The 22,661-nt window shown below is 39.2% G+C and overlaps 1 protein-coding gene across 3 annotated transcripts in view; it reads left to right on the forward strand.

The window, feature by feature from the left end:
- The window catches only part of PARD3 (par-3 family cell polarity regulator), a 461,313-nt gene that overhangs the window by 433,154 nt on the left and 5,498 nt on the right, over positions 1-22,661 (forward strand). For all 3 annotated transcript variants that reach the window (XM_082480102.1, XM_082480103.1, XM_082480104.1), the window contains 2 exons: positions 12,613-12,733; positions 22,358-22,485. In XM_082480102.1, coding sequence (XP_082336228.1) covers positions 12,613-12,733; positions 22,358-22,485 — 249 coding nt within the window. The remainder of the gene's footprint in view (positions 1-12,612; positions 12,734-22,357; positions 22,486-22,661) is intronic.

Raw genomic sequence — 22,661 nt, forward strand, 5'->3', positions numbered from 1 at the left:
GACTGAAGATGCGCTGAGCTTTTAAACTCAAGAGGTAGAACAAAATGTTTTAATACATTTTTTTTTAATAAATACGTTTGTTAAAAACAACATAGTCTTCTATATAGCCCTCTCAGACAGTTCAGCCTACTTGGTTTTTTGGCTAGTGAAGATTGGTCAGTGCCAGTAGAAACAGGTCATTAAATGGAACTGGCTCTGCAGTGCTGCTTATGTTAATAGCTGCAGTTACTTGCTTGTAATATTTCATCTTGTCATTTGGGAGCATGAAAGAGCATTTTGTAGGTATGTATCAAATTCTTCAGGTCAGCTGGGCTCATAGTGATGCAGGCTCACAGTTCTGCAGCTTCATTTTCTTCTGCTGGCAGGAGTTCCTCTGTGCTGGAAATACCCGAAGGAAACTCTTAAAGAAGATGTGGAGAGCGTTAGAATGGCAGGGTACAACTTAGCCTTCTGTCATTTCTTTAATAATTATACATTTTCTGGTGTTGTAACAATTAATTCCTTTTAATGGAGAGTAGTTCTGTATGAACTTTAGATGGGCTTATTAGCTGTTTCCCTGGAATATAAATTGCTGCCATCAGTTGCCTGAAAAATTCTGTATTCATCTCAGTGTGATTTTGCCATCCCAGCAATGCTTTCCGAGTCTTAATCCTGAAATAAGAGAGGAAGGAAGGGAAAACATCAAATAATGAGTGACAATGGCAAATTTTTGTTGTGGGGGGTTGTTTTTCATAGACATTTGTTTACTGTATAGATCAAATGCTTAGTGTGTCCTTTGACAAGTGCAGTCCATTAAATGCTTTATTCATGAACTGGGATCAAGGGATTGTCTCAGTTCTAGCCTGCTCTCTGAAATAAGATAATACAAGCAATTTCTATTAACTATTATGCTTTAGGAGAGTGGGGGAAAAAGAAGAAATTCCTTAATCTCTTTGATCAGATTTGAATGGCAGAGAAATCTTATGCATTAATGTTTAAAATTACAGATTTTTATCAGCAATCATTTTAGTAAGTAGAACTTGGGCTGCTGTGCTGAATAAATACGCTTCTTAGTATGTGTAATGTGGTGATTTCCCTGGAGTTGCTCTTTAATTCATTGTAGAGAAAGAATGAAGAACTAGTAAATAACAAAAAGAAGAAACTGAGTGATGTTGCTGTAAGCGGACGTGTTCAAATTGGTACGACACGCGTCTTTCTGGTAGCCCAGGGGTAACTTACCAAATCATTTCTATAGCAAATTGTTTCAGGATCGATCCCTGAATTTTACACTGGTAAGAAGAAGCTTAAAGCTCAAAATTATTCGTTATTTCTTCCTCTAAAACCTTTTCAAAACTCTTGGTCAGGCCTTCAAATGCCATAAACTCTCAAAGCTCGGTTGGAGTCCGTGGGCCCGGAGAGGGTAGCGCTAGGTGAGGCGTAGGCCCGGCCTTGCGCTGTGGAGCTCTGCGCGGGAACTGGCGTGGCTGTTCTTTAGTTAGAATCACATATGGAGCAATTTCCATTTCAGTGACGCTTATGAATTAGAAACCTCACTTTTTTAATAGCGTTCAGGAAATAATTTCTGGTTTCTATACTGGGACTCACGAAGTGAGCGCACGTCAGACGCTCCAACGGCAGCAGAAGGTTCCGCTTTGCAGCAGCGTTTTTGCTGCTGGGCCTCCTGCCTGAAGTGTCTGAAATAGAATTACAGTACAATTTATTAAATTTATTATCGTGCTCTAGAAGAAAAGGCATTTTCATGTTTTTATGATCTGACTGAGGAACTGTACCATGTGACTCCTGTTATATTTTGGGATATCTGGCCAGTACCAGTTGGAACGGCAGTAATGCGTTCATGGCTACACAGCCACGCTTAACGTCTTCAAAACTTTTTTTTTTAGCGCTTGCCACTTGGACTGAAATCTTCCTAATTAAAGATGTCAGAATAAAGCAGTATCTTAGAAATCCAACTGAAACTAGATAATGATGACAAAATAAAGTGATATCGGTTTGGATATATCTTAACATGATGTCAAAACACATTGTCGTCAAAATCCCCAGAGACGCCATTATGGTGTCAAAATGAAACATTATCAACCTAAGACTACAAGAATAACAACATGAAATAATACCATTGTAACTTTGTAATGTAATGCCAATATCACGCAAAGGAAATTTGACGTACTAAGTGGAATTACTTATTATACATATTTCATTTCTTTCTGTTTACTAAAAAACATATGGCAACTATGTTACTCAAGAAAACCTTATAGCATTTGCATAGCATTTGCTGAAGTAATGTGAAAGTTGAGATACAAATTAGTCATACTGAGGAGATCTTAACCACAGAAGTTGTTATGTTGCAATCCTTGGCTTATCTCAGGCATGGCTGTACACATCTGTATGTTTCAAAAACTAAAAATCTCAGTTGTTCGTTTTGGTTTTCTTTTTCTATAAAGGAGAATTACAACCGGTAGTGTAGTGTACTCTGTAAAGAACCACTGAAATTATAGTAAAGTAAATGAGAACTGGTCACTGTATGGACTTTATACAGGGTCTCAAAACCCACTTCTTAAAGAAGGCTGTTGTCCCTTTGTGGATATGTGAATGTACACACAGAGAGTCCGAGTGACTGAGAGAATATTATTCTAATTAATTTTTCTGCCTATGGATTAAACCGCTGGGTTATATACTGCCATGCCAGTTGACCATCACCATCTATCAGGCATTGCTAGTACTAGATTTTCTTAGGATGATTCATTTTTCGCCTACCTTAAGCCCAAGTTAGCCATCTACAGTGGGATTCATCTGCCCTAATACAGTTGTCTAAAGCTACCCATCTAAGCCTGAGCTCGTCCCTCTACTCTTCTTTGTCAATGAACAAAAGTAATGAGCTCTCAAGGGTAAGTGACTGCATCCTAAGACAGGTGCTTCGAATTGCCCTATGGAGTAACTTATTTCTCTGTATTCCCGTTAGAAAGGGTCTAGATGGGTAGTTTTAACTACATGCCTGCCTTTTAGATGATTAAAATCGGTTGAGAAAAATCCCTTCTTGCCTTCTCCTGGTAAATAAATTAGCTTTCCTATAGCCTTTATCAGGCTAATTGTCTTGGTAAACGACTGAAGTGGTGTTACAAGTAAGTGTATTTCTTCTGCAGCAAGAGAAATACACGCTTTGGGTTATCTGAAATCTGCACTTGACTTGAGACTAAGCAGGCCAACAACAATAAATATTAGAATTTGGGATTTCTAATCCGGTATTTCAAAACATAGCGAGACCCTCAGCAATTACTGAGCATCCTGCGCAGTACATCTGAAAAAGAATTCCTGAGGAGAAGACATTTTCAACATTTCCAAGAGGAAAATAAGTGAAATATAACTTAAAGTTTAAGTAGCGAAAGTTGAGTTCCAGCTGACTCATTAAATAACCAGCTGAATTTTTGGATAAACGGTAAGTGCTCTTCTTGTCTGTCCTTGCCTGGAACTGAGTATTTTTTTGAATATAACTGTAATTTTATGTCAGTTTCTAGTTTTAAAGTTAATCAAGACAGTGTGGTGGTAAAGCACGATTAAAACATCTATTTATTAAAATCTTCATCTATTCAATAAAATACTGAAAGGGTTTATCCAGAAATCAGTTGTTTTGCAAAATATGATATTGAGATTTTTTTAATCTCATATGCAAATAATATTTAATTAAAAACCTTAATTAGTTTTCATGCTAATCGGTATAAATCGTAGCGATCAACTTCATAAGAAGGCGACAGCCACGTGAATTTAGGCACCAATTCAACTAATCAATCTTAGTTTTGATTTTTTGTTTTTTCTTGGTTGAGTCATATGGGAAACTGTATACACAGGCACTAAGTGATGAAATGCTTAACAGTAAGCTCAGATTTAAGGTTTCATTTAGAGGTTGCAGATTATTTAGTGCCAAAACCAAAACAATGATTCCTCATTTCTCTCTGTTTTATATAGAATTTCTGATCTGCTACTGATGCTCCTAGCAGAGGGAGTCTCTCTAAGTTCCAGATTTTGGAAACCGTGTGAAGCTTTGACCTAGCCTTGGTATCCTTAGGCCAGTCATTTTTGTTTGTTTGTTTGTTTGTCTCTCATGGACAACTTCTCATTTTGCACTTGGAAATTAGCCTACAGATATAACATAAAATCAATCAAAATATTATTTTGTGATTTATAATACAATAGCCCCTCCATCAAATAACAGAAATAATTATACTATAATTATGCTAGCAGCTGGTAAGGACTGTGGGGCCAAAGTGAACTTTGCGTAATGTATTATCTTTTTAAACGTTCAGGCCTTTTAAAAAGATGTCTTTATCTATACATCACTGCTTGTCTAGTGATGTACTGTTTGATACTGTAGTTTTATTTGTACTTTAAATTAAGATGACGTTGTTAGTGAGGACAAGTGTCCACGAGAGTCAAAAGCATTCTGTTGCGTTTTACTAGTCGCAGCTCCCTGATACCTATTTCCTAAGCGTTTTCTGTGGTTAAAGAGAAACAAAACAATGTAAAATATTTTGGGGGTTTCCAGTATGACTTACGTCAATGCGTTAAGCAAGACCTAAATACCCTTTAAAGAAGTTTCTTTTGCATTGAAGCAGAGCTAAATTCCACCATTTACAAACACAGTGTAATGGTGCATTATTTGAATAAAATATTGCTCACTCACTCTTGATGAATCCTTCAAATCAAACGGTACAATTAGAATCTTTTTTTTTTTTTCCTTCTATTTTTTTTACGTGTCTAGACTCTTCCCATGAAAAGACATAGGCTTTTTCTCCCCTCCAGTGTCGGCTAGAGCTGGGCTCTGAAGCACACCTTACGCTGTAAAATCTCATGTCAGCAGCGGGCAGTAGCTGAGTTGAGTAAGGTTTGCTGGCGCGAGCGGGGTTGTACCTGCGTAACAACATTCACACTACACAGGTGGTGTTGGCTACGGACAGATGTTCCTTTTTGCAAAGAGCTGCCGTGCTTTCAGAAGTGACTGCTCCCTAGCTGCTCGTTGCCGCCCCTCTGCTGAAGATTTCTGCCCCCTCGTCTCACCCGGAGAGGAGATCAGAAGGAGCTCTCCCTAAATGGTTTCCAGCAAAGCAGCTGGATTAGCTAAAACAAAACAGAGGCGAAGGCTGCCATGGCCTGAAGCCCACTGGGGATCTCTTCGCTGATCCCTTCTGCTGGCACCGGAATGGCCAGCTAGGTCCAGGAGAGGATTTCTCCTCTGTGGTCTTTGTTAAATGGCTTTGTGTTAGCGTGCCAGGCAATCCCCCTCGTGTTGACGCAAAATAGGCTGTGATGCCTAATTGTGGATGTTCATCAGACCTAACAGCACTGGAGCCATCATTGTCTGTTCCAGTTAGGATAGGAAAATACTTAGAAGGTCAGGCCAGCTTTTCCCTGCCTGCCTTTGAAGTAATTTTGTATTTCATTTAGAATCAAAAATGCAAATTTCTCCTTTGCTTGATCACCAGTATTTTTGTTTGATTTTCTTTTTCTATGATTTATTAAATCTTTCTATGTGTATTTCTGCCATTTCCTTAACACCTTCATAAGAAATTCTCAGTTAGATGTCACATATTTTCTTGTAGGCTACATGCGGTGTTCTCTTTTTTCTTTTTCTTTTTTTTTTTTTTTTAACTGGGAAAATGCAATACCCTATGACAGTGGCTGTAACAAGCTGTGTGCGGCTGAAAATTGGCTTGGCTTATATCTGCAAAATCTAACAGCTCCAAAGTAAGGCTTACACTGCCTGATAACCCAGTAGCTGAGTATCTGTTTTCCGATGTTTATAGCAAGCTCCTAAAATCTCTGCTTTTCTTTTTAGTGGAAGAATTCCCCTGAAAAGTAAGACTGGATTTCTGTCTCCGGTGTGCAGGCTCTGACAGGCTAATAAGGAAGAGTGATGGTGGCAATAAAAAGGGTCTTGGGTGCATTCTTCAGATTTCACTGGTTGTAAAATGATGGCCCTGCTGCAGAAGGGCCACAGAGGGACTTGAAGTGAAATCTAGTCTGGAGAGTTTGAAGAGACTGTTGTGGTGAAGTGACGTCCCTATCAGCTCCGGCTCTCTGTGTTGTTTATGGCCATCGCATCAGAAGCGAGTGCCAAATTAAGAGCATTTGAGAATCCTTTTTTAACCCAGAGAATAGAGACGTATGTTTTTGATTTTTAATGATTTACTCTGTTGAAGTTGGTGTGAAATCATCAACAAATCATGATGTCAAAATTCAGAAATTAATTTCTTTCCCTGAGGAAAGCGAGTGCGTTTGGGGACATGTGTAACTTCTTTGTGGTATTGGAGTTGATGACTACCACTGTGAAGGTAAACTGGAAATGACAGAAAACGTCCTGACGAGCTGATTTCACATGCATGCATATTGACAGAAATCCTGGGCTTTAAATCCTTCTTTTGACGGAATTAATATGCTGCCGTGTGTAGGTTGGTGTACAGGTAACATGTTAGATCTTGCCTGTCACTTTAAGCCCATCCCTGAATTTAGCTGCCTTTTAAAACTGCGGACTTTAAAGGATGTATAATGCTCTGTGTTCATTTAGCGAATATGAAAAGGCAAGAGAGAAGGATTTTTTATAACCTTGTGAACAGCAGAAATAAGCCAAGATTGAAAGAGATCGGGGGGGAAAAGATTTAGATAGAATGTATACCCTTCAGCGTGCAAGAAGCTGCCCTTGTTAGAAACTAACTTTGCATGCATAATTAATTTGAGCAGCACATTCCGTTTCTTACAACTAGAAGAGAAATTGAATTCAGGTGTTTGGTGAACATATGGGGGATTTACTGTGAATTTATGACCTGTGGTTTGAGTGTAAAACCCCAAGACACTAGCTGATAAAACTTAATGAAGCTTGTTCAGAGAAGCTATTTTTATTTGCAGTTTTGTAATTGATACATTTTCGGGTTTTTCTTACACCTCTCCCCCGCCTTTTAATGCCTTATTCCCAATAAATTCTTTGACACTTAAGAAAAACAAAGTAGCGTAGGATAAACCTTTCTATGCCTCCTTCCAGGTTATGACTGCACCGTGTTACAAGTACATTTGTACTCTAACAAATTTGATCTCTTGCTCAGCCGATTTTTTTGTTCCTCAGACTGACTATAGCAATCGCACGATCGCACGACAGCTTTTTCATACGATGCCGGCTGCGGTCGCTCCTGTTTGCGTACCATGTCTGTATGTGCTAATATCTGTGTGTTCGTGGAAAATCTCTCCCCTGGTGTCTCAGAGGATGTATGTAGGGCACACTGGTAGGTGAGGACCAGCCAAATGGTTACGCTAATGCAAGCTTGAGGACTGGTATTTAGATGTCCAAAAAATAAACCGTAGAACAAAACCACCGGAAAAGGCCGGCCTGCTCTGGCAAGCCGGTGGCAGGAAGGAGCCAGTGCGAACTCTGCCGCCGCTCGGCCTCCGTCATCCCCACGGTGTGCGGGCACAGTCATCTGTGTCACTGACCGTCAACAAAGGCGCTTGAAGCGAACAGACCAGCAGACCGTGCGCTGGAGTTTGGTGCTAACTTTAAGCCTGGTAAAGGGCATACTTGCATTTTATTTTACATCCACGGCTTTTTGCGGCAACTTGACGGTTTCTGCTTATCCACCCTCAAGGGCCATCCAAACCAGACAAATCCATCTGCTTGGAGTGAGCACCGTGGCGAGAGGGTGCTTGAGTTTCAGTAAATGTGGCAGAAGCTTTTCTATTAGATTATAGACACTCTGCTTTCTGTTGGGCTGTTTTCATCCTGCTCGAGCCATGAAGGAGTAGTTCTGAACTTCGGCTAGATGCGTGCTGCCAACTAAGGCACCAGAGCGAGGACTTCGTTAATCCGCAACGGGATGGAAATAAACTCTGCTTTTTCTGCTCCTCTCTACCTGTGACACAGGTAGATTAAAATTCAGCTCTTGATTTTTAATATGATGTGAGTAATCGGTCCAAATGGAAAGGGATTTCTTTTATACAAATAGGTGGTAGTTATTTGCCAGCTTGAAGTAAATAAGAACCCATCTGTGTTTTATAACTGCTATCCAGAGATCTAAGCAGCCGGTCAGGCCAGCCAGTCCCTGGCAGCTCCAATCTGTGTTAAAAGATTTCAAGGTGTAAAGAACACTGTTTGTTTACTAACCTTTTGGCTATTCTAGTCATGTTGCAACTGCCTGGTGATGTTGTTAAGACCCTTTTCCATGCTTTTTCAGGCCAATAATTTTTTTTTTTTTTTCCCAAAGCTTTAGTCATGCCTGTTCAGTAGCATATCTGTATCTACTTTATCACGCTGAAAATCTGTCTGTTTTGAAAGGATTACAACTCCGTACATCAGTGCATGACATCACACCGAGACATTGCTTAATGATCTGAGACTCCAATGGTCATTGGCGTGGCTGCTTGTTTCTGGAAATATGTGACAGCTCTGGCCTGTCTAAGCCTTGCTTACCGTTGCGTGTTTAGCCCGTGCTGGCGGGTGTGTGTTTTAAAGCAGCGCTGAGAAAACAGCTGATTGTGAAATGTGCCATCTGCCGATGGAAGGCAACGGGGAGCCAAGTAGAGATGCGATGGAAGGTAATGGGGAGCCAAGTAGAGATGCGACGCAAGGAAGCCCAGCCGCTTTGCAACCCGGGTTAACTTTGGCCCTAAAAGCCTTTCCTTGACTTTTACTTCTTTTAAGAGCATTTAATAATGACAGCACTTTGAAAGAAGAGCGTCGCTTGCATTTGATGCCAGGAGGTGCTAGTTGTCTTCCATAAGTTCACAGCCATCCTGTTATTAAGTAGGCATAGGGAAAGGCTGTCTGGGCAAGCTGTGGTTACTGTCGAGAGTTGTAAGTCCAATTTTGCTAAAAAGTTTAAAACTAGCATAGGTCAAATCTTCAATACACTTTGGATGTATTTCAAGTTAAACTCCTTCCTTCCTGCTTGTAGTCCGGAATTCTTTGAGGTGAATTTGCCTTCAGATTTTCAGTTCATTTGAATGAAAAACTGGGACAAAACATGGTGCATTTAATTAAACTTTTGAGGACTTGCGCCATACATCTGCAAAAGTCAAAAGGGAATTTAAGCCACAGGAACACCTGCAGTCCTGCATCCTAGTAGTCTGTTGATATGACCCTACTGCTCTTGGATGAATTCATCCAATAAGTCAAAATTCATTTTGCTTCAGACTGGCTAAGGGCTCTGCACACGGGATATAATTTGTTTAGATCTGTCCCAAGGGATAATGATGTGACTTGTAGCTAAAACAGAACATCTCAGGACCTGAAAAGGAATAAAGTTAGGTTTGCACTTTTAAGTTTGCACTCCAAAGGTTTGTTTGAGACACTTTTTTATTGTGATTATGATTTTTGTATTTCCCTCTTTCTGGAAGCAGTAATTGTGGGCTGGCGGTTGAATGAAATATCAAGTGGGTGTATCAAGTGTTCCCTGAGTGCAGTGGGAGTGCAGTGGGAGATGTAAAAAAACACAGCAAAAAACCACTGATGATAAAATTAACTGGATGAAAAGAGGCATGAAAAGAAATAGGAGACAACATGGCAGGCCAGGATGGAGATGTGCAAGCCTTCGCTGGTGCAAAAGTTAGGGCAGATGAATAATTTAACCTAGAAAATCAGAACAAGGTTGAGAAAAAAAAGGGAAACGAAAGGAAGCCAACATGAGATATAGTCTAAGCCCTCAAATAATCTTTTCTTTAAAGTATCTTAGCCCCTCCTTAGCTGCCTGCCTTTTCCCTTTTCCTCTTCTAAATAAAAACGTTTAATTTTTTTATTATTATTATTGTAAAACCGCTGACTTGACCTCACTTTCTGTGTCTCACTGACTTTTTGAGCACAAAGAAATTTAAGTAGATACAGAAGTGGTTTTGTCTTTTAATTTAGCTCTTTCTTTTCTATGAAACAGTCCTTTTTTATAATTCACTTCTTTTGCAATTTTCTAAATTTGGGTCATGTCCCTTGCTTTTCAGATAAAATGGAAATATTGTTAAAAGATTTATCTTCTCTGCCATTATCAAACCTTTTAATAACTTTGAATAACTTTTCTTAAATCGGCTTGACTTCTTTTTTCTTTTCTCTTCTTTTCTTTTTTTTTTTTTATCATTAGAATAAATTCTTCTCAATTCTGGAGACAAGTTAATCATAAATCCCAGGATCCTCCTTGTCCTTTGTTGTTCCATCTCTGCAGTGTAAAGGGTGTCAAATTCATGCATTTGCTGTTTGGGAGGAGACGTACATTTTGGCTTCACGGCATGGACACTGTGCATTTGCTTGCTATTCCGCTGTTGATGTAATTGTTTTAATGAATAACAATCACAAATTGTGCAGAAGTCCTCAGATCTGTAATAAGCCTTCCAGTAGCCCATTTTGGGGCTGGTAGAGTATGTCTGTTCCTTGTAACGCACAGGGTTTAGTGCAGTACTTTTGGGGTTTACCTTCTATTTTTCTTTGCCATTGGATAATTGCTCCAGTGTCACTTTTGCCCTGTGATCCCTTACAGTTTGAAACAACCTTAATTAAGGAAGGCTGATTATTTACCCATCACCTTGAGTAGTACATGAAGGTGCCTACGTATGGTGCTTTCCTAGTAATTTTGCACAAAGTTCAATGGCATTTCTCTTTCAAACATGTATTCTTATACCTGAAATACTTAGTTCGCTACATTTAAGTGCAATTTGTCTTACAGAAATCACTGTCTGTGTAGAAAGTATCAGACTACTTGTTTGTTAGATTAACAATACCAGTTTAAAAAATCAACATACCATTTAAAAGTATGTTGTATGTCTCGTACTGGATCGTGATGATTACATTTAAAATGTGCAGTATATAGCAATGCATTGGAAAAAAACAAGTGATTTTATAGTAAAGCAGGGTGGAATTTGACAATAAAGAATAAATTTACATAACATAAAACTGCAAATGGAGATAAGCTGTTCCACAAAATTAAGTTGAATTAAGGAAATAGAATTAGCAACACACCTACAATGAAGAGGAAATTTTGAAAATGCCAGTGCTTCATTTCCACCTGTTCTAAATAAAGCTTTCTTTAACTGTACTTTTCAAAATGGCAATTTGCACATTGAAGTTGACCTACCCTACAAATAAAGCACTTCTTAAAGCTCCTATTTGCAAAAAAAAAAAAAAAAAAAAAAAAAAGAAAGAACACACTTTCTTTCCTAAATTCCTTCCTTTTCTTTGCCTTTGGTTTCAAAGCAAAGAAAAAGAAAACCAAATCTCTTCAAAAATTAGCCTTTTCTAGAACCGTGCTATAGTTTCTGTTTGGCCAACCAAGCACCGATAAGCTCCATTTAATGGCACTGAAAAGAGTGGGAGGTGACGTCTCAAATACTTACAGCCTCCAATCCACTGCGCTTATCAATCCCAAAAGACATGGAAATCAGTCACAAATGGACTCCAGAATCGTCTCTTTTTATATGAGAGAACCCATGAGATATAAATTCACTGTGTTTTATTGTACCCCTTGTCCAAGAACAGGAATCTATGGAATTGCTTTCCGTTGTCTCCCCGCAGATTTCTCTTTTGAAACAAAGTAATAGCTGACCGTTCTTCATCAGCTCTTTTGAAATAAACAATGAAATGCGGGGCTTAAGAACGCCATAATAAGAGATTAAAATGCTTCTGGTTAGTCTTGATATAACATATTTGTTTGTCAGGCTTCCTGTGATTCCCACATTAACATGTTTGAAATACGGTGGGGGTTGTAGGGGTCAGGTGGAGCCGCACAGCTGGAAAAATGGCAATGAAATAAATAAATATCCACTTTCCCTCTGCCCTGTGAAATAAGCCATTCCTGTGCATATTTCACTGCAGTTTCACTTAAAGCTATGCGCTATGGAAAGCGGCTTACCTGCGGTAGGCGTTGCGGAAATAATTGATGGTTTTGAAGACTTGGAGGTTCTGGGTGTGCTGGTACATAGCGGTACCCCCGGGGCTGAGCCCCCCCCGGCCCACTGCTGCCCGCAGGGCATCAGCCGGCGCCGCTCTGCTGCCGGGGTGCGTTCCTGCGCGCGACACCGTCAAATGGATTGCTTTTCACTGGCCCCCAAGCCTTTTAATGCTTTCAGACTGAGCAGTTTAAAAGACTTGTTAAAAACAGAACTAAGGGATGACAGGCTCTTATTGATTGGGGAAAATAATCAAATTTTATATAGGTAGGGCCTTCAGACATTGTAATGAGTTTGATGCGAATAAAGATCTGACAGTACTACAGTTCATTGATTGGGGAAAAGTATCTTTCATGTTTATTCAGTAGCAGAGATGATTACAACTTTTCTCTTAATTTCCCTTTATGTTAAGTCTGACACTAACACGTCCATTCCTCTTCATTTCTGGAAGTAACACGGACTGAAAAGATTCCAGCAACTTTCGATGATTTTGGGGGATAGCTTCATTTATCTCATCCTTACACCATCTGAAGTTTCTTTACAATTCAAATGGCATAAATCGTCTTTAAAAAACTAAAGATCTTTGCACTAAATGCTTGGAAATTATTTTTAAGTCTGTACTCCTGCACTGTAGTAGCAGTCTCGTCCTGAGAAATTTCAGGCACAGATGGCAGTTCCCAAGTATATTGATCACTCCCATCCTCCCTCTTTCAGCAACAGATCAACCCCTAACAATCATGACCGGATACAGCGCCTGAGACAAGAGTTTCAGCAAGCAAAGCAAGATGAGGACGTGGAAGACAGGAGACGTACTTACAGTTTTGAGCAGCCGTGGGTAAGTGTACGGATTCTGTGAAACCTGGAAAGGTTCCCTGGCTCCCGCTGTCCCTGGGCTGGTCCAGAGCAAAGCCATACGGACGCAGGCTCCTCTGCCTCCAGACCTCCGCCCTGGAAGTTATCTCCATTTTTGGTTCATTGGTGTTTATTTCATTTTTAAACTTCTTCAGCCATCTGCATATAGCACTATTTGCTCTGTGTTTGGATCCTCGTCTCTGTGAGTTATCACGTGCAATTTTTGCCTCAAAGGCGATATCAATTATTCTGAAATTTTCTAGGAAAATCAGAATAAAACACATACTAACGATAAATAATTTAGAGAGAACATGTAACCCTGTAAATGGTATTTTCTCTGAAGCAGTATCGCTGTGATTAGTCCTTTGCCTTAAGAGGAAGAGCGAGGTATTTTCACAGTAAAAAAAGAGAGATGTGCATAATAACATGCTTCACAGTAGTACCCCTTTGCCACTTATATTAGCGGAGACAGTTCTGTTTTGAGATATATGTCCTAATTGATCATTTAAATCCTGTTGAATCTGATCTAGTGATGTGATACAATTATGTAAATCCGCGTGCTTATCTTGTTTAACATAATTGAATGATCAGTGTTGCTTTTTAATCAATTACGTATCCTAAATTGGGATCCTCTAAGTATGGGACAAATATTTTATTGTATTTTTGTTTAAAATTTCACAATAAAGACACACGAACAAGTTGCTTGCGTTCCCCAAAAAGCGGGCACTGTATGATGACAGCAGTAGAATCTCTCACAGCTTCTCCGAAGCGGGTGTAGGTGATGGGTTATTATTATTTAGCATTACGATGCCCACAAGACCGAGGTGCAAGTAGACGAAGCTCTGCATGTGTGTGTATGACATCACTGAGAACAGCCTAGGTAACATCATAAGCATATAGAATCATAGAATCATAGAATGCTTTAGGTTGGAAGGGACCTTACAGATCATCTCTTCCAACCTATGTTCTCTTTGATTGCCTATTGTGGTGGCTATAGATTTTTTGACTTTTAGTGGGTCTATGTGTCCTTCTCTGTCTTAAACTCACCAATATGAACCTGTGGTATTTTTGACATGCAGCATGGAGAGGAACAAAAGTAAATGTATCCCTAAATGACCTAACACTGCTTAACATGCTGTGTCAGGACATAGGCTTCTCTTTTCCCATGTTAGAAAACCTCTAACCTTCTCTGAAATTGAATAAATAAAATAAACTTTTTTTTTTTTTTATGACCAGATGTTTTCGATTTGATGTGGTGAAGATAATGTGATAGCTCATCACAGTTATAGTGTAGCAGTTTTGGGGCAAAAGGGGGCTGGGTCTAGGAGGTACTTTCCATTATGTATATCAACTGCTGTTTTGTCTCCAAATGAGAGATTTGAGCAGCATTCTTGGGAAAAATGTGTATGAGAAAATCTTGCACTCTTGAAGACTTGGGAACATAACTACTGAAGGTCATGGGCCAAATTGTTGTATATCTAAATGCCATAGCAACTTTAGACAGGCAACTTGGCTTTTATTATAGTTTCTTGTAACGAGCAAGGAGGGAATTATTTGGATGACAGGCTGATTACCTTAGGAATGGAATAATTTCCTAAATTGTGGGTCAGAACATTGACCTTTCCTTTTTCTCTTATTCAAACAAATGGGATCTCTCTGTTTACTCCCCTTCTACAGATCATGCAAATGAGCTCAAAGTGACTAATTCAGCTTAATCTATTAATATTAATTCTGAAGCTTATTGTTGCTTTTGTAGGAGCCGCTCTGTTGTTAAATATGTAGGAAACCAAGTGTTTTATTTTACATATGTACTTCAAAAATAATTGGCCCAGGGTATTTTTGAATTATTTTTTTTTCCATCACGTACTCCAGCCTTTCAAGATCACAACGCTTGGAAAGGATAAAGCAATGATCTCATCTGTTTCAGCAGTTCACAGTCATTTCGGTGCTAAGGAACCATGACCTCTCTCTTAAGGAGTGTGTATTACTTTAACATATTAGTTTAAAATTATGGACTTTGTTAAGACACCTTCTCAAAACAGATCCAGATGTATTATTAAATACCAGTGACACAAAAAAAAAATGCAAAAGTGGTTTATAATACTTATGCAGGAAAATACTTAGCTACATCCATCAACTTCTTTTCAGCCTTTGCCATCTGTAAGCTGCGGGTTACAAACCACAGCAGTGAAAAGTGCACCTGTATGCGGACTGTTGTTGAAAAGTGTGTTTTCACCTGAGGGAGACTGGTTGCGCAGCCCACATAAACAAAAGGCTTTTACAGCCGGAGATGCCTCTAAGCTGCATGACAGCAGCCAACTCCGACCTGGTTTGGATAGAAAGAGAAGGGAAAAAAAAACATCCACGGAGAAGTGTGTGCTATGAGGTGATAAGTAGTTTGCATTTCTCATTAACAAGATGATGGGAGAGCTGAGGATAGGGAACAAAGTGCTGATGTGATGTGGGACTCTTGGTTACTTTAAGAAAGTGTAAATGAACACAAAGTTTGCAGTGTAAGTAATGGATACTGACGGAAATCTGGCAGCTCTGAGGATATTCGGAGGAGCTCAATAGCTCAGAAACCCTCTAATATATTATCAAAACGATCCTGGGAACGTCACCAACTCCAATCCATCCTGGACCATTAATGGCCTGTGACACAGAAGTCCGGTTACCTGTGACAAATACCTTCAGGCTTCTCCGTGGGCTGGAGGCAGAGCTCCATGCCGTGGAGCGCTACATCATGCTGGCTCGGAGCGATACCCGTGGCAGAGAGACCAGCGCCTGACCCCGTCCCCTTCTGGCTGTTCCCATCAGGTGAAGGTTGTTTCTCCGCAGATGAGCAATGCGACAGAGCTGGACTTTTTGCCCGGCTGTGTTTGCCCTGCCAGTAAACAAAATACTTGACCGCCTACAAGTGTTCACACAGCATCAGGCAGCCTAACAGACACAAAAAGTGATAGCGCTGGAATGAGACGACACCGTCTATTAAGCAGTGTAACATTTCTGCTCAAGGCCATTTGAATGACACACTGTTAAGGTTTAATAACTAACTGTCGCACCGTCTCTAAGACCCACTAGTTCTGCAATTGAGTCAAAGCTTCACGGAAAAGGTTTTCCCATTTGTTTATTTTAAGATAGCTTTCTCAGGCTTCGTAATTTTTTTTTCTCTTTACGTGGCTTTTTTATTTCTTGTGTTTCAAAAAACAAGATATAAGAGGGTTTCAAGGGCGATACTGGATGCCTGATCTTACACGGGGAAAAAAATAATAAAAAACAAAAAGAGAGAGGAAAAGAACATAAAGTACGAGTAATCCATTTTAATCCTGCCGGTGTTAATTCCAGTCAGAGTCTGCAGACATGTGTATTTGGGCATGTAGAATTGCATGGAATCACGGTATGTGTGCTAATATTTAAGGCCCTTGCTGTTGCTATGGCATTTTTCCGGATTCTTTTGGGGCTGATTTTTATGTTCGGTACCAAAGTTGAGTCTCTAGTTTTAGTTCATTTCTGGGTGGTGTTGGGTCTGCTCAGGTTTATCCTTGCTTGCACCAGTCCTGGGTTGAGGGGATTTTGGTTGCAATTTGTTCCATATCTTGTATTTTTGCCTAGCCGCCCCTTAATTACCAGATCCCCACCTTCACTAACAAAACCACAGCATTATAGCCCTAAATGTCATGGGAGTGAACGATCCGATTAAGAAAGAGAGCATAATAAATCCACTGAAAACACTACAACTGCTTGTAGAAGCACAGCGATGATCAAAAAAACCCACAAAGATGCAGGAGAGACAAAAGTTGTGCTTTATTTCTTCATCTTCAATAAAAAAAATCAGTGCTAAAAATGAAAAGTGGCAAATTTCATTCAGAAATACGTTCTTCTCCAGTCATCCCAGATCTATTGGGATGGTGGGAGAAAATTGGCATCAAGAGAGCAGCTGAACAAACTCTACTTTAAATATTTAGGAGTCAAATAAAAAGATTTTTTTTTTCCCAAAGATAACAGCTATCTGGGTCAAAATAAATATACTACCTGACTCATCTGAGTATAGCTTTAATTACGTGCACAAATTTGTGAAAGGTAAATAGTTGCATGATTTTCGTAGAGGAAAGACTCCAAACGTCCTAATAAAATACTTAGGCATGGCTTGATAGATAGATGCTCAGAAAATTTAGAGACTATGTTTGGTTTTTCGGCTGTGTGTTGATGTGTAGATCTTGTCTCTGAGATTTAAAGGAAAAAAACCCGACGTTTTTATCTGTTTATGGTACTTGTATTTTATCCCCGTATTCAGGTCCTTGACTTATTCAAAGACATAATGAATTCTAAGTAATCTAAAATTCTTTTACAAAAACAAAAGCCTGATTTTTGTTGGTGTAACTTCCACTCTAACTTATTTTACCCAGAAAAATGAATAACAAGCTATATTCAAAACAAACACGTTAAAGTTTATATCAGGTAGTAAATTATGTAGAATTACTCAACACATTAATGAGAAAGAAAAGTAGTATATTAAATCATTTGTTATGAATCCTTCTCAAGAGTCTCTTTCAGGATACTTTATTCAAGGTATTAGGCAATATCTCACGGAGCATTGCAGTAGACAAAGAATCTCTTCGGAGCTGAATTGCTGTTTGTCCTACCCCAATCTGTTTCTGAGAGGAAACCAAAGTTATGCAGGGCAGCCTCTCCACAGGTTGTTTCTCTTCAGTTTTTTAATTAATATCCATTGTGTGCCAAACCTGGGAAGTATTTCATTAAATATCAACAGCTTCTTACCAAGATTTAGACTCCGACTTTATAAACTTTTGTATTTGAAACACTGGATTCAGTCTACTAATTTATGTGAAACAGAAAATGAAAATAGAAGATTTTAAAAAGAAATGAAATTTTTTTTGGTTTGTAAACGAATATATTTATAGCTCACAGGTATGCAGTGGGTGCAAATACCCCAGGCAACGTTTCAGGGCTCTCTAAGTGTTTTGTTTCTGCCATACTGAAGATTTTCTTCGTGCTGCTGCTGTACACTGAATGGAAATCTTCGTCCTGTACCACACCTACACATGCACCATAGAAAGATACACAAAGTAAGGGGACTTTCTCATTATATGGTGTCTGAATTAATACATACACCTATTGGGAATTTTTAAAAGAAAGTTACTATATGTTCTGTTCACCATAGCAACATAAACAAAAAGATGGAAGTAAAAATAGTTTTCAAGGACATCTCCCAGAACCATTGAATGGTTTTTATCATTCTGAATTTTGATATACAGTTACTGGATTGTCTGTCATCTGTGCCAAGTACATTTGCACAAAAAGCAGACAAGGTCGTTTAATCTTATCTGTCCCTAATTAGTGCTGAACTATAAGAAGCATGGACTTTTTGGGGGGTCTTGTGTATACCAACTTCCCCGGATGAATTTCAGACTTCTTGGTTAAACACAGAGCTTTTTCTGGAAAAAAAATAACACATTTATTTTAATATTAAATAATGGTCTTTTTTAATAACTGGGAAAATACTGAGGGACTTGTTCCTTCAGTAATCTCCCTAGTCACCACTTCTTTATCAGCACTCGAACTATGAGTTCGAGTAGGTATTTCTGCCAGCTTCTCCCCTTTGGCAGTAGGCTGTGAGATAGGTGTCCCCCCTCAACTGGTGCATCACCTGTCACCTGAACTGGTTGGATCCCCCTGAAAACCCAGTGCCCTGGACCCCCACACGATCTCCTCTCTCTACTTCTGTGGCAGTTTTGATCCGTGCTTGTCCTGGAGGATCCCCACGCTGCCACCACGCTGAGCTGCCCCCTGTGGACAGGAATGCCACTCTGCAGGGAAGGAAACTGGGGGGGCAACCACTGGTGTAGCCGGGAAAGGGAAAAGGGACCTTTACCCTTAAAACATGCTGCCCTTTACTGCTGATAGCGGTCAGTGCAAGATGAGCCATAGGTACGTTTTGTGTAAAATGAAAAGGTGTTGTTTGAATAAAGTGAGAACTCCGTAGAAACCTTTAGCTTTGCAGCCCCGGTTTTAAATTAATGTCTCTTTGAGAAGAGAGCCGCGTAATTTCATGTATCTTAAAGCACAATTTTACGTGCTGAATATTGTTTAACAATGCTGAATGCAATAACTATCATTGCCACTTAAATGTATTGTGGAAGACACGAACATACATTTATTTGTATAATGCAGCCTCGGTTGTTATTGTGGCCTTGACCGCATCCTGATTTAAAAGGTCAGTGCTTGTCATACATCTCATTGCAAACAAGGCCAGAGTTCTTCTCAATCTGTACTGTGAAGACCGAGCTGTTGCCAGGTTTCTTGGATGATTTCAGGCTGTTATAATTGTACTTAGGCTTGTATTGATATCAGCGTTAAAATTAGTTATGTGTATTCCTCATACAAGGGTTTTTTTTTGCTGTTGAAAGATGTGAAAATAATTCAACTTTTTTTTTAATTGCCTCTATTTCGTGCTGACATCAATGGGTTATACATGTGTATAGATGTGTGTTTGTGTATATATTTTATATAAATATAAATTTATAAAAGTATACTTGGGGGATTGAGACAAAATTGCCAATTAGCTTTTGAAGACTAAGGTTACTTAGGATAGAAATACTTTTGGTTTAGAAACAAGCAGGTTGAAAAGACAAATCATTGTATGGAGATTTGCATTTTTCTGAACAAGTTAAGGATCCAAAAAGGAATATGTTAAGTCTTTATACCATCATAACCCTTTAGCGAGGGCATTCGCTATGATATCACTGAGGTTTTTAATGACAAGGTTTGAAAGAAAGGCCTTTTCATTAATAAGCTGTTTGAATGTACCTGTCTGTGTGTATATGTTATGTTATGGAGTATGTGATTACATACAGAAGGAGTATTTTAACGTCTCATTGCCATATATTTGGATGCTTGAAATCAGATAGCAGATTCGATTATATGAACAGCTTATTGTAGATGTGAACAACATGCAGACAGGACTCTAAATAAATATCTTTTTGAGATTAGTTAAGAATTGCAAATCCACTTAGTTTAACAGGGCATGCAGGTACTCATACCTTCAGAAAATCAGATAATGGATTTTAGATGTTTGCCTTTAGACCCATCGGTTTATAAATGCTGTCCGTTAGATGAAATTCTTTGTGAAGTGCTGAGGGTCCAGACCTGACTCCTCAGATCCAGTCCCTCTGGGCGTGTGCTACAGAGGCGCCATAGCCCCTGCCTCTATTTAACCGTTGGCTCCTGTGTGTATTATTTAAAACAAAAATCTCTGAAGCTTCGTTTTGATCTTAGTCCGTTCATAGTATTTCAAAACCTTTGTCTGTTTAGGAAAGGCTTTTGTGGTGCCTCCCGCTCTCTGCATATGTGTGTACGTCTGCTTGCATTCATGCTTTCCAGTTGAGGTGTTTTAGTGTCTTGCATAAACCGAAATTGAGCAGCAGCTCAGTTCTAGCTCCACCTGCTTGATAATTTAGCCCCTCCCTGTGCTGTAAAATGCTTTCATCTGTTGTATTTACAGTGAACCGAAAAAAGTGAAACTGTTTTCAAATAAAGAGAACCAGTTCTGATTTCATGTCTTATCTGTGATAACTACTTTCTCACATATGACATAACTGTAGCTTTCCAACTCTGTGCAAGCTTTCCAACATTGTTAAAGTGGAACCCATGAAACGAGGAGATCGGCTGTAAAATCTTAGTTTAAATGTTTTTATTCCTTGTGGAGAAGTTGAGATGGGAACCTCTAAGTTTCCCCCTGGTTCTCCGTAAGCTGCTTATAACCACACTGGAGAGAATTCACAAATAAATCTTGTGATTTTCAGGTAATCACTCCCTTCCATAAGCTGAGCCCTTCAATAAAATACCAAATGTCAGAAGACTCTCAATAAAGTCAAGAAAGTTAGAAATGTTGACATATGCAATAACTGAAACGCTGCTCTGTATGTGTTGCCCTTATTTAATATAGTAGGAAATCTCCATGGGGGTTGTTGGTTTGGACATACATATGTACAGCTTATTCATCTCTAAGAAAATTTCCCACAAGGCTGACACATGATTCTGTTTTCTCAACTTGTTGCTTCATCATAGCATTCCTAAAGCATTTTTCATTAGAAATACTGTTTTACTGAGGTTTTTACAGAGTAAATTTATTCTGAAGTACACATCAATGTTGCATTAAGGCTTCTCTTAAACAAGGTCTCCATTACTTATAGTCTGTGCTTTTGCGTCCTGATTCTTTTGCACAATAATATTCTCGTAAGGGGAAAGGCAGCTGTTCACCAAGTTGTATCTATCTATCTGTTAAATTCTGAGCCGAGACTGATGCTCTGTCTGAAGTGTATTGTTATTGAAAATGAAGTTTCTAAAAGTTTTACACCTGTTTCAAATTTGTTGTCTTTCTGGCTACCTGCCGGTACTTGACTACATAGTAAGACAAAGGAGAAGTTTATGTCACAAATGACAACTTCCTAGTTCTAAAACTTGTCTTCAATGTAAGAAGCTCTGAAAAGCCTTTTATCTTTCAGATATTTGTCAGCCATTATGGTATCTTTCTGCCGCAGAAATTATAATGGTGAAAAACAAAAGAGATGATGTTGGATTTGAGGGAAGGCACAGATAAAATGGCAGAAAGTGTTTTAACAAAAGCAGGTCTGAGACAAGCTGTTTCAGTCCCAGGCTCAGCCAAGAGGCTCCCTAACCTCCTCGTGATTAGACTGGCGTGTTTTGAATAGAACTGGTAATTTTAAGAGATAAAATAATGTTCTGTTTCTTTGGTAGGTGAAACCCTATTATTAAAACAACGAGAAAAGCCCATAACATTCTTTGACTTCTGTGGCACCCTATTTTGCAACTTGAAATTGCAAAATCTGAAGAAAGTAGTAATGTAAAATGAAAAGTGATATCTCTACAAAAATAAACTTTTTCATACCCCAAAGATCTTGACCAGTAATGCTCTGTATTCCCAGAAAGGCCATCCATTTTCACTCGCTCTTAGTATCGGCCTCAAAGTTTCAAATCATCAGCTCATTAAGATGTTATCTAAAATCCTTCTCAGAGATACAGGATTCCCCATTGTCCACAATGGACTTGCTAAGTTTATCTACTTGATCGTATCAAACCAGCAAATGTTTCCCTGTCTCTCAGAAAAGCAAGCAGTGTGTGTCTGGACCAGCAGCAAAATAGGATGGTTCCAATAAGGGAGAGCGTCGCTTGAGCATACTGGTGAGGGTCGAAAGATCTGCTGTGTTCCCTCCTCCCTCTGATCCTCAGTGAGGTATAAAACTTAGCCGTTACGGTGGCTAGGCTAACTTACACTGGTCAAAGATCTGTCCCACTGACTTAATTTAAATTTCAGTGTTACTACAAAAGCGTATCCCATTCTGGACCAATATTTTCCTGATACACCTCAGAAACGGTAGCTCAGAAACAGAATCTGTAGCACTGGCCACTGTTACGGGTCAGAATTTAACGCAATTATTATGGAAGAGCTACCTGAACCGCACATTGAAACAAATACAAGTTTATGTGTACAATAGTAATTTAAATGATAGCTCTTTTGTGGGTATTTTTCTGCTTTGTTTAAGACATTTTCGTTTTCGTTTTGTAGCCAAGCACCAAGACGTACTCACAGAGTGGCAGACACTCAGTATCAGTAGAGGTTCAAATGCAGCGGCAACGGCAAGAAGAAAGAGAGAGTTTCCAACAAGCTCAGCGGCAGTACAGCTCATTACCCAGGTATGGAAACTGTCCGAAGCTATTCAGCGCATGTGAGCCTCGAGCTAATTTCGTTTGTGGAAGGAAAATGTACTTAGTGCAGACACTTTTGTTTAGCATTGATATAAGGTGGAATGTATTCAGTGAGGAAGAGGCATAAAATTTCTTAAGTGAGAGCATGTGGTAGCTGTTTATTT

Source organism: Vanellus vanellus (genome assembly GCF_965231255.1).
Source record: "Vanellus vanellus genome assembly, chromosome: 2".
Taxonomy (NCBI): Eukaryota; Metazoa; Chordata; class Aves; order Charadriiformes; family Charadriidae; genus Vanellus; species Vanellus vanellus.